Consider the following 13,132-nt stretch of genomic DNA (forward strand, 5'->3'; position numbering starts at 1 on the left):
GATATTATACAAATTCAAATAATGCTTCATTATTTTTGTAAAATAAGTCGCAAAAATTTGACACAATAAATCAATTGTATAACTAAACTAACCGGATACTGCAGCGCCTCGCAGCCGGCGGTCTCCTCGGGGTGGTAGAACCAATGTACGCGCACTGCCATTGCGCCGCGCGCCTCCCACAGCGCCGCGATGCGCCCGATGTAGGGGCGGTCCGCGCGACCAGTCGACAGGAACACTGCCGCCTCGCCCACCTGCACCAGAGACGGGTTAAACGTTTTTAGTTTTTCTATACTCTTATTTAATTATTAGTCGTGGTACGAATATATCAAATCTACACTAGAATCATCGAGGTGTGCAGGACATGTATGAAAATAGCATGTATAAAAAAATCTTTTAACGCATAAGCACCAGGCCACCATAACACCTGTACAACTTACACTCAACACCTCCTCCCCTCGCTGTATGGCTCTATAGAACAGCTTCCTGTGCCTCGGTCTCGCGGTCCGCCTGTATGCTGGTCCACGCCACCGCCACAGCGCGCCGCCGGGGAGGAACGCCGCCATCTTGCTGACGCCCGCATTGCCGTCGGATGACGTCGAGGACACTGTACGCTTTTTAGTTTTCTGGAAATTAGGGATTTTGTGTGTTAAAATAACGTATTGATAGTGTTGTTCTATTTCTATATAATGTTTGTTTTAAATTTGAAACCTTGAGATTAAAATTTTGTACTTAAAATCAGCTTCATGCTGTATCCCGCAAACAGCAGGATAGGCAGAGGGAACCTAGAATTACTACACTCCGTTCCCCACTTTCCGCCGACTTCTGGAAGCATTGTATATTGAGTGGTGGAACTCAACGGTGTGCTTTGCCTCGAAATCAGAGCGAAGAAATGGAAATATAAATTTAAATAAATATTTCATTTCCTCGAGTTGGAAATAGAACCCACAACCAGTCGCGTTTACAGTCACACTTTATGCCCCTGCGCTACGACTGGCCTCAATTTTGTACTTAAATTTATTAATTAGTATTGTGAATATTTTCACATCAAATACAAGTCACTAACAGTTTTAAAAAACTAGTTTCCACTTAGAAAAACAATAAATTGATCTTTTACCTTCTTAGATACTTCAAGAGCTGCTGACGTAGAAGGACCATCTACTTCTAATCCAATGCCACTGTCTTTCAAATTGTCTTTACATTCCGTTTCACTCTTTAAAGCAATCTTGCCTATATTACTAAAGTCCAAAACTGCATTTTTCACCAAACTTTTCTTAGATAACACTGCCTTTTTGATAACAGTCTTCATTTTCTCCTCTGGAGACTTCTCAACTGCTATTAAAGTTGACAACCTATCATTAGAATCGACTGAATCTTCATTAGATTTGTTTGAATCGATATAATCAGATGAGGATTTCTGTCTGTGATCATCGCCCGATGATGATGACTGCTCTTTGCAGCTCGAATGTCGTTTTTTGTGTTTTCTGTGGTGTTTCTTGTGATGTTTCCTATGTTTACAGTGTTCTTCACAACACTTGTGCTTCTTTTTCTTCTTTTTCACGTATTCCATTAATGTTGGATCGTCTTCACTTGTTAAACGTCTTAATTTCTCTTTTCTGAGCTTCTTAAGCTTCTTTCGATCTCTATGCCTGTCTTCTTCGTTAAGTGTCTGTGTGTCCATCGGTTGTACATCTGTTTTTTGTTCATTGCCGCTAGATGAGGCAGTTTTCTTCTCTTCTGTCATACTTGTATTCCGTCTTCTTTTGCCAAGTGTGAACAATGTGTTTTCGTATTCTGTAACGCCAAATAAAGAAACAATAAGAGTCTAAATACCATTGATATTAAAATAAGTACTTAAATTTTGTTTTATAATAAATAGTTTCGCGACATTTTTGTCAAACATTGTATAAGATATTTTAGATATAAATATTATAATTTACCTATGGTACAAACTGTACGAAACCAATTGATTTAATAATACATTACACTTACCTACAACCGGGTAATTAGGTTCCAAAAATCTAATATCCTCGATGGCTATTCTTCCAGAGTCACCGTCATCAAACTCCACAGCCACAAATTTATCATCATGAGGGTCTGGAGAAGATACGGCCACAGTTCCAGGGTACAAGCAGCGGTACTGCTGGGACCAGTATGCGCATACTCGTGTGCCCGAAGGTAATTCGGCTACTGATGTCGGACTCACTTCTAATATCTGGTAAATTATGAGGATTAACATTAATTTGAGGTTATAGTAGCGCAGTGGAAAAGCGTCTGACTATATTGACGAAGGTGGTAAGTTCAATTTCAACGCACCATGTTTCGAAAATTGGGTGGAAAGTGGGGAACGAAGTGTCTTAACACTAGATTTTCTCTGCCTACCCAGAAAATCATTCATGTAGCTCTTTGTATTCACAGTTTTTTAGGTCAAATTGGTATTATTTGGTCAGCGTTACCTATTTGATTCAAAATAGCTTTTAAATATAAATTTAGATAAGCATCATATATCAAATGTGAAAATAAAAACTCACCGCATCCTTCAAAGTTTCCTCTCTCGACAGTATATGGGGTTTGTTTCCCCTTTCCCCATCCAATGTTATAGCGTACACATCTGGTGCTTGCACTGCACTTAGTTTCCCCGCGTAGAATAACCCACCCCTCGCTGTCAGCACTCGAGGCGATAAATCCAATTTATCCTCTGTTAGAGTGCATTTTGAAATAATTTGGGGTAGTGGTAGAGCCTCAGACGAAGTGTCTTTTGCTTCTTCGTCGTTTCTTTCCTTTGATTTTGTGCTCTTCCGCCTCTTTTTCGCACGACGTCTCTCCTTGTCGCTATCACTTGACGCGCTTGCACGTCTTATTGCCAATTCTATTTCTGAGAGATCGTCTCTCGAATGTTTCCTTGCTAGGCGGTCTACTTTTTCCCTATTTTTCTGACGAACCTCATTAAGACTTTCCATTGAAGAACTAGCTGATCTATTAAGGCCCCATTCTTGTTCTTCTTCCTCAGAATACATCTTTACAATCGGTTCAGCTTTCAATTTAGGACGAACTTTACTTGTTCTGTTTATATCATCTCGGGACGGTTCTCCTTTTGAGTACAAAATGTTACCCTTTAATTTACCCTTTGCTAACAAGTACCCAACAAGTCTACTTTTAGACTTAGGTTTTTTAGCTACGATTGTTTCAGTAGAATCAGGGCTTGATACTTTTCTCGGTCGCCCAACTTTACGTTTCTTGGATGATCCTCTATCTGAATCTGGAGAGAGAGCAGGAGTGCATGGAGTTGACGGTGCAGACAAAACTGGCAATGGTGGCGTTAAAGCATTCAATTGTGCTCTTTTTGCGTCACACTGTCTTTCTAAGTCTTGTAAACGTTCTCGCATATCTTTTTCGATAGCATTAACAAGAGCCTGCGCGGAGGTGACTGTAGACGAATGTGTACAATTTGCTGCACCACAAGAGCACGCCGTTACACGACGTAAGCTTGCTTCCAATTCACCACCTTCTCCTTCTTCATCTTTTCTTTCACGTTTGTGTCGCCTCATTTTCTCTAATTTGTGACGTAAGCGTTCTTCTCTATCGCGACTTCTTTTTCTTCTCCTTTCACTAGAGGAATCCTCTCTATTTCGCCTTTCTTTTTTCGGTTCAGTAATATCTCTTTCTATTTCTGTAGGACTGAGAAGTGGCTCCGTCTTAATAAGCGGCCGTGACGTTGAAGGTACATTTACTAGTGGCACTTCTTTCACTTCCTCCATGATCCTTTGTTCAGCTAAAGCACATAATAAACTGAGTCTGTCAATTGATTGTCCTTGGTCATTCATAGCATCTACTTCGGCGCGTGGTGGCGATTTAGGCGATGTTTTCATTATACTCAATTTCGTACCCGTCCTCGTGTCAATTGTTAACGGTGTAGTCTCTAAGGTGGGCATGCTGGGCATATTGTTACCAGGCGTTGTTCTTTCGAATTCAATACTCAAATTCGATAATAATTCTAATCCACTACAGTCTAGTGGTCTTGTTTGTGGTTGAGGTATTGATGGTGGTGGAGTTGAAGGTCGTATTGTATCTATAACTAACTCATGCGATCCCCCACTAGAGTTTTCTATAGTTTCATCTCTTTCAATTGCATCAATCGCTTTTTCTACTGCCACTGAAGAAGCAGCAAGACCTTCTGACGAAGAATCTTCAGCGCTATCTATAGGGGGGGCGTGTAAAGTTTGAATTTGCATAACATTATGATCCTCTGGTGAATGTGCAACCCCAACACAAGCTACGTCACGTTCATCCTCATCCGCATGATTTGGAGAATCATCGTCATCGTCAATATGATCAGTTTGATTTGACGCATCCCTATGGGCTGGTACTTCAGGTGCCTCTGGGGGTGGTGTAGGAGGTGTAGCGGGTGACGTAGCTTGACTTCGACACGCTTGTTCAGCAAAATCCGATTGATAATACAAATGTGTTGTTAAAATCGGCTGCGGCACTGGTTCCGGGGCAAAAGTTGGCGGTTTTTCTTGCTGTCCAGGTTCTATTTTTATAAGAGTGTGTGGTGGGATGATTGGTGGCATCATAGGTTGCATAATTGGCTTCCTTTTGTCTATTGTATGCTGTGGATGGGGCTGCGGTGGCGCGGGAGCTAATGTTACAAGTCGTGTTGAATGCGTGTGTGTATGTTGCAATGTAGCAGTAGACGCTAGAAGGTCACCTGGTAGCAATTGCAGATGATGAGAGGGATGGGGAGCAGGTGGTAAAAGTAAAGGAGCAGAAGGGTAAGGAACTCCTCCCCAGACGAGCGCGTGTGGTAACTCTGGTGTAGGCAACAAGAGTATTGTCCCCGACGCTGGTTCTCGTACCACCTGGTAACCGGAAGAGACCCCGCTGCCGACTGATCCAACCCCGACAGACCCAACGCCGCCCACCATCATGCTTTCCATTGATACTTGGGCTGAAGAGAAAGAAATTATTTCATTTTAAAAAAATGAAGACAGTAATTAAAATCAACGCTTTATACCACAACAAAATAACAATTTGTTTGACCTAAAAACATCATTCTGCATTGTAATAACTAATAATAATATTTCATTTTCATACAACTTTATGTATCTAATAAATAACGAACATATCTATTCTATAATTTCTCTTAATTGTTCGATTATTTTTTTTTACGACTCTCAAAAAGTCAAAAGCGGAGAACAGAACCACTTAACACTAGTTTCTCTCTGCCAATCCTTATCTGCGGGAAAAAAATGTAATGTTATTTAATTGAAAGCATTTTTTTTATACACTGGTTTATAATAAGATACCTGCATAGCATTCTTACTATCTACTCGTAAAGGTAATTCCGATTTGTATTCATCGTAAGCACTTCCGGCGGCGAGCATGCTAAAATACTTGTGGGAATAAAAAATAAGATCCTTAGATCTTTGTTTTTATTCCAACAAGTAATGATGAGCCATTCTTAACATTTTTCTGTAGGTATAGGTATATACAGAAAAATAATAAAATTGTATTGTTTATCTGTAATCTACTAATTAAAACATTAATAGGTAGGTACATTAGTAGAAAGCTACCTCTCCTTAAGATAAACAAACTTCAACTGTATTACGGTAAGTCAGTTTCTTGTTGATATCTTTCAAAGATTATATTCAGTTCAAGGTGGGCTGTCATATTAGGTATATTTGTTGAATGTTGAAGGCAGGCGGTGGGAATCTAGTGTTAAACACCGCGTTCTCCAATAAAACGCGTTTTACCTCGTTGCCAGAGCGAGGAAATTAAAATATATTTCATTCCTGCGTTTGGGAATCGAACCCGCAATAAGACGATATCATCTTTTGTACTTAAGTAAAGGTAAATATATCTTATACATACATTATCGGTTGTGAGTTCGATTCGTACTCGGTGGAATTATAATAATTATATTTATATAATTACTATTTTCATTTCCCCACCCTAGTAGAAAAAGAGCGGCGTAGTGTTCTCAACACGTAATCTCTCTCTAAAAAAATACTGAAATAAATATATAGGTACTATTAAGAATAAACCTACATTTAAACTCTAAAACATTTTATCCAATAACTACCTATAGACCCTACCTACCTAAATGCAGGTCCTACCCAGTCCTAGGGTCAATTGCGCATACAATAGTTAACGCAATATATAATTAATTGGCCCCAACCTTATACTAACATACCAATTATTTCTCTTAACAAAACAATCAACCACATGTGCTCAAACATCGAAAAAATCATCAAGGCGTGAAAACGAAACGAAATACGATAATCGTTTTGACGTATTCCATTCGCGTCCCTATGTTAGAGTGAGATAGCAATATATAATTTGTTAATGAAAGACAGAGACGGGTGTATAATAGAGAGGCTCCGGAATCGCCTCTTTAATCTACCGAATTAGAATTAAAAGGGATGACGCATCGCATACAAATCGATTTTTGTAAACGATTGTTTTCTTTGATAAATTATTTATGTCCTCTTTGTTTTGATTCTATTTAAATATTATCGAACATTTTTTATTTGTAAGGAATGGAATTTCGTAAGGAATGACGGTTGGTATGTTTGCAATGAATAAATGTGATTGTTGATACAAGAAATGTCAAAAAGCGTTTTCAGAATATTTAAGGTAATTCTGGTAACATTAAGTTTATTTCAGTTCCTTAAATTTAATAGTTTCTTAAATACCTATACCTAATATTCGATGAGTTATTAAAATTTAACAAACCAAACGACATATTATCTACCTATTACTCAATAACTGATAACTTACAAGGAATCTTTACACTCTGGTCCCCACTTACCGCCGAATTACAGTAACAAAACGTAGTGGCAGAACTCAACGCCGCGCTTTGTCTCGACACCAAAGCGAAAACAAGAAAATATTACCTAAATGTTTTATTTAAAGGAAGCTTAAAAATGGATTTTGTATAATAAAATGATAGAAAAGTCGATTCTGTACATGGAAGATAAAAAATAAAAATTAGGTCGGTTACCATATCGATTATACTTATAAGCTAATATTACCTACCAATGATATAATTGGCATCTATATTTCAGTTATTTATTCACGCCATTCAACACACATTGCGTGTATTGAGTGGCGGAACAACTCCGGGCTTTTTCCTTGGTATCAGGGCGAAGAAAAGAAAATATTAAAAAAGAATAACTCACATACCTAACCTCATGACCACATAATCTTACACATATGTATTTTTGCTAAATTTACACTAAATTGAGTCACCAAAAATGTCTAGCCAACGATTAGAAGGTAAGTCCTTATTTAAGTCAATTAACGAGATTTTCGTGTTAATTAACTTAAATAAGTTAAACAGATTAAGGAATTGTTTACGTTTTAGTAGTTTAGTCACGTTTTGTCAATTAACACCATGTTATTAGTTGAATGTCAATTAGGATATATCATTGGAAAGAAAAATATATCGAATATTAATAGCCATTATATTTTTATTACCAATTATTAATTTTGTTTTTACTTACAGTCAAAAGTAAAATAAATGAAATATTCTATTTAAAACGACTCAATATATTTTTATAATTCCTTTTTGTCTTGGTTATTAATAAAATAGTTTTTACTTAAATGCGCCATAATCGGTTATTATAAAGTACTTATATTTATTTATAGCCTTATTAAGGAAAGTAAAATATAAAATAAACAAAGGACATTAATAAATATATCTACTTAAATATTCACCCTATTATTATGGAATACAGATTATCAATTTGACGTGTTAAGTCAGTTTAATTTTTTTTAATCTTTTTCACGATAATATCGCGTGAGGTGTCAAATTCATAACCGTAAAGTGTAAAGACTAACTATAATCGCCGGCAAAAAAAAACAAACAAAAGAACTAATTCACAACACTAAAAACGAAAGGGGCGGTAACTAATTAGATCCATCCTTTAGAACACGCTCGCCTCTGATTGGCTGAGACGTTGTATAGGCGGAGCTTAGGAGGTGGGACTTAAAATTTAGGGCAGGACTTAAGTCGAGTGGAGTTATCGATAAATGAGTTTTTACGATTATTTTTTGCATGTTTTTTCGGATGATGGATAATTTATGGGTTGGTAGTGACACGAGTTCCGCTGGCGTGTGGGAAGCGATTTGCCGGGTGATGGAATCAGTCAGTCAGTTTTACATTTGACTAGATGGTCACAGGTTGGATCTAATAGTTTCGGGTTACGTTTTATCTGCGTATACAAGGTAGTAGTATCATATTCTGTTACAAGAACACGCCATTAGATAGAAACATCTTGGTTTCATAAAAAAATAACTTTTTGTTAGGATATAGATTTCAAAATATTTTACAGCGTAATGGGTTATTGTTTAAGACCAGTTGAGCAGGGTCCAATCTCTTTTGTTTGTGTAGAAGCTAATATTAGGTTTATGTATTTAATGATCAGTTTGCGTAAAATGTATTAAATCTATACAGAAAGTTTAGCGAACAGAAGGGCTACAAACGACCTATTGATAAATTTACGATATTGTATGTTTAAAAACTTATCCTTTAATATCTTTGAATCTACCTGCAATATCTAAAAGTGAAACTAAACTTCAGAGACAGTGCTACACTTTTCTGTGACTAAGGATTAACAATAAAAGGATTTTAATCTTCCCATGTGGATTATTTACATATTTTAAGTTTTGAAAGGTCTTTAGAATGAGTTTTTTTGTGTATATTTACAATATTTTATATATGTACCTTCTTAAATATTTTCATACAATTACCATTTTTCTAAACCCTAACAAAGACAAAGCAAATAAAATAAAACAACATGCCTTACAGAAACGACCATAATATATTAAAAAGTTAACGAGCCATTATCAAATTTCTTTAATAGATAACCAAAAGATTTATGCGAAAATAAAAAAAAGTACATCCTTTGTCGACGAAACAACCACAGGCGCAAGCTAGTTCATTACGAAACAAAAATAAAATTATAAGAGCGTTGAAAGAAACCGGTGGCCGTAATAAACGGGATCGAGTGTCGGCCAAAAAAGCTTTTTTAAAAAACAAATTAGACCGACAGTGGTGGGAGGCTGATTACATCATTTATAGTCGGTCAAATTGAACACGCAACGGAATGTGAAACTAAACTTAAAGTACTTTGTACTTTATAAATTTGTGGAATTGAATGTGTAACTGTAACGGATTTTCATTTGGAATGAAGTTATATATTAATATGAATTTTATTTATTTTTAAGGAAATGTGGTATAATATAAAAATTATCATATTTAAATAAAGAAATTGTATTTTAAATTATTTACCGTAAATTTATGAAACCGACTGTTTTTTTTTGTATAAAAAATAAATTAGATCGACAATGGTTTACTGTCGACTGATTACATTTATAATCGGTCAAATTAAAGACTCAACGGAATGTGGTCCTGTAAACTTGATTTTTGTCGAATGTGTAACTGTAACGGCATTTTTAGGACGGAAATTATAATCATTATAATTTAATTTTAAAAAATGTATCTTTAAAAAATTATTTAAAAATAAAAATTAAATTATTAAAATCATTTTTTATTTGTTATTTAAAGATATATTTAAAAAAATAAAATTTTGAAAGCAGAACAAAAATAAATGAAAATAAAAAAAAACCTTAAATATGTACCTAAAACCCAAGTGATCCTTTTTAGGCCTTTACCGTTAGAAAAAAAATAAACCAAAAAAAAATCTATTTAAAGTATGTGAAACTCAAATTTATTTTGGTATTCCCATTTAGTAGTGTAGGTAGAGAGAAACTAGTGTTTAGTGTTAACTCCTCACCTCATTCACAATTCACGTCAAATTACGTGTTGAGCGTAACTCAACGCCGCATTTTGTGCCGTGGTCACCAGAGCGAGGAAATACAAATAATTCATTCACCCTCATGGGAATCGAACCCACAAACGCAGCGTAACACCAACGCTGCCCGTACACCACGCTAACCAACTAATCAAAAAAAAATCGATAACCAAAAAATCGATACACAAAACTCGGTTGCAACAACACCAAAGCATCATAACCGTTTAGGAGGTCTTCTATCTATCCGATATTTGTATCATATGAGAAACGGCAAGCGAGCGCTAAAACGCCTCGCAATACTTGGCGCGCAGTTACCAGGCGAGCATCACTCCGTGGGAGGTTACGTTACCTGGGTACTGCCAGAGGGGCGCGGGGGTGGGGGTGGGCCACGCGAGGGGGGCGGGGCGGTCGTCGCACAGCACGTTGGCCACGCCCACCGTCATGGCCGCCTGCGCTGCGTCTGCAATGACAATGTGGTTGTTTTCAACGGTTTATATTTCTAGTAATTAATGATTATATTATGTATATCGATAGGTTTATTGGAAATAATTTTTATTTAAACATATTAAAAAGAAAATTCAACAAATATGGATATTTTTCAAATGTTATTACAAAACAAATCAACATATTTAATTATTTTAAATATGTACTTAAATAAATAGGACATAATATTATTTTATTCAAGCATTTTAATTTATTATAGTATACCTTCAAACACACATGTAGCTCTAAACAACAAAGGACAATGTCTTAAAAGTTTTAAAGCTAATTTTTGAAGTGATTTACCTATAGGAAAACCTTTAAGTATAAAAAAAAACAAAAGAAACTATAAAAATCTCTTCATAATAAACGATTAATAATTATAAATTATAATCATAGTCCAAATCGCAATTATTCTAACATCCTAAATATTGTTTATTCTAAAATCCTAGCACCTCTAATATTCTTTCATTTATTCTACTTAGGTACTTACTAAAAAATATTACCTCAAATATACACAAACATAAGCATTAGGACTTTCCTAACGTCAATTCAAGTTTATTTTTAAGTGTTTTCCTTCCTTAAAACGTGATATCTAGGTATATCATAGGTCGTGAGTTGATCTATGAGATAAATGCGGTGTTTTACACATAATAGGCACGAATAGATTGAAAATTAGTAGATGCATTGATGACATAATGTACCTAGAGATTGTTGAATAAATGCCTACCTAGAATTAGAAATCATTTAACATACGATATACTTTTTAGCGAGATACATAGTAAGTATCTACCTACCTATGTGTCCCGTACTTGGAAAGGTAACTAGTGTAACGACACTCTTTTCCCCACTAGGTATTACATCGCGCTACGCCTTGACATCAGAGAAGAAATTAAATGAAAATACGAAATATTTCATTTCCTCGGGTGGGAATCGAACACACACTGTCACGCGCTGTCACTGGCTTTATTAAAGTAACTAATCTTACTACCTAAACGTACCTATAACATTTGGCGTCGTGATACAAATTACAACACAGAAGCCGAAGAATAAAGACAGTTACGTGATTGTGGGTTTGATCCTATCTCGGGGGAACGTGCCTATTAGAATATCAGAGTATTCATAAAATCTTGTTTTATAAAGCATAGATTTAACTTCTGCCACCCACGCTGTCTTCTAAATAAAAAAGGAACAAATGCATATGCTTTGTGTTGTCTTTGTGTCTATATTCTTGATTATCTCGTAAGATATCATAAAAACTGCACTTATTCATAAAAACACTTTTTCTCTAGCGGAGTATTTAGCGTAAACACGCTGTATCTCGCACACAGCAGGGTAGGCTGGGGGAACCTAGTGTAGTAATAGGACACTCTGTTTCCCATTTTCTGCGGAATTCTACAGGAATTGTGTGTTGAGTGGCGTAACTCAACCAGTCGCGTTTACAGTCACTGTCACATTCTTATGCCCCTGTGCCACGACTGGCCTCAAAATAATATATAAGAAAAGATATAAAGGCACATATAATACCTACATAGGTAGTATAAAGGTGTGCAGTATAATAAACGTTAAATTAGATACTAAAATGGTTAGAAATCTGTTTTCATTCAGTAAAACTTATCAAACTAAGCGAAATTAACTTAACCTTAGTTTATTTATTTTCATAAACTAATAAGTTATAATTTGACTGTGGCACACTTTCGTGTCACTATTAGTGTCAAGAAATCAAACGTGACAAAATAAAATCAAGGACAGTTTTAGATTTATTTATTAATAAAAAAGAAAAGTAGTGTCATTCCACATATAGTAAAGAAAAATCATTTTTTTTTGACAACGAATAAAAAATTTTACATAGCAGAATTTCAACCTACGCTTCTTGGACACCGTCCAATACGTGCTGACATTTAAGACATACGTTCCCATCAAACTACGTCGAAATTCTTATACGCATCTTACAACTTATTTAAGTTGTAAGCATCTATTTAAATAAGTAAACTTTTTTTAAAATGTAAGCATTCCATAAGGTCGTCGCGGTCGTTGGAAATTCGATTCTCACTCGACAGAATTATTTACATTTCTTATCTCTTCTTTAATGATAAAGCGCGGTGTTGTATTCCGCTTAACAACATAATATTTCAATAATGCAACAAGTAGGTACCTACCTACATAAAAAAAACTTGGCTGCACCACACTCTCGGGTCACCAGTAATTATAGTACGAGACTCGAGAGCTTGAACGTGATAAAACCAGTTTTAGTTCCGGACTAACCCAATTGTAAGTTAAAAATGTTTTCCGTTATTTTAAACGGTCGATAAATCTCTTTTAGTAGAACAATTTAAAACTAATTTCGATAATAATGGAAATTATGCTTTAGGTATCTTTATTCTTGATTTTATGGTTTTGAAATCAAAATGTTGATAATTATGTTTGTTCAATGCGTTTTAAAAAGTGGTTTTTAATTTCTAGCCCATATAATAAATGTTAGTATTGTACTTATACGATTATAAGACGATTATATTAACTTAGAAAGAAGATGTCGTTCTTTCTGAAATAGGTGATTATTAATGAAATACCTATGGATATTATACAATACTAATATTTTTTAAACTCAATGAAACAATAAATATTCACTATATTATTTTCATTTCCTCGCTCTGGTAAACGAGGCAAAGAGCGGTGCTGAGTTGCGCCACTCAATACGTAATGCCTCCAGAATTCATCGGAAAGTGGGCAACGAAAGTGGCTTAATGGGAACAGAGTGTCTTATCACTAAAAAATACTCGTGAAGGTAATAATACACTGTACCCTACTACTAGGTAGGTACTTATAATATTATAAAG

The 13,132-nt window shown here is 35.5% G+C and overlaps 1 protein-coding gene across 2 annotated transcripts in view; it reads right to left on the bottom strand.

The window, feature by feature from the left end:
- wge (BAH domain and coiled-coil containing protein winged eye) overlaps positions 1-13,132 on the bottom strand; it is a 108,932-nt gene that overhangs the window by 3,611 nt on the left and 92,189 nt on the right. For both annotated transcript variants that reach the window (XM_085197902.1, XM_085197903.1), the window contains 6 exons: positions 10,165-10,275; positions 2,529-4,945; positions 1,990-2,212; positions 1,115-1,791; positions 438-623; positions 93-251 (listed from right to left, as the gene is read on the bottom strand). In XM_085197902.1, the coding sequence (XP_085054028.1) occupies positions 93-251; positions 438-623; positions 1,115-1,791; positions 1,990-2,212; positions 2,529-4,945; positions 10,165-10,275 (3,773 nt within the window). The remainder of the gene's footprint in view (positions 1-92; positions 252-437; positions 624-1,114; positions 1,792-1,989; positions 2,213-2,528; positions 4,946-10,164; positions 10,276-13,132) is intronic.

This window comes from Heliconius melpomene, chromosome 15, assembly GCF_056956725.1.
Source record: "Heliconius melpomene rosina isolate 202511_hmr_F chromosome 15, ASM5695672v1, whole genome shotgun sequence".
NCBI lineage: Eukaryota > Metazoa > Arthropoda > Insecta > Lepidoptera > Nymphalidae > Heliconius > Heliconius melpomene.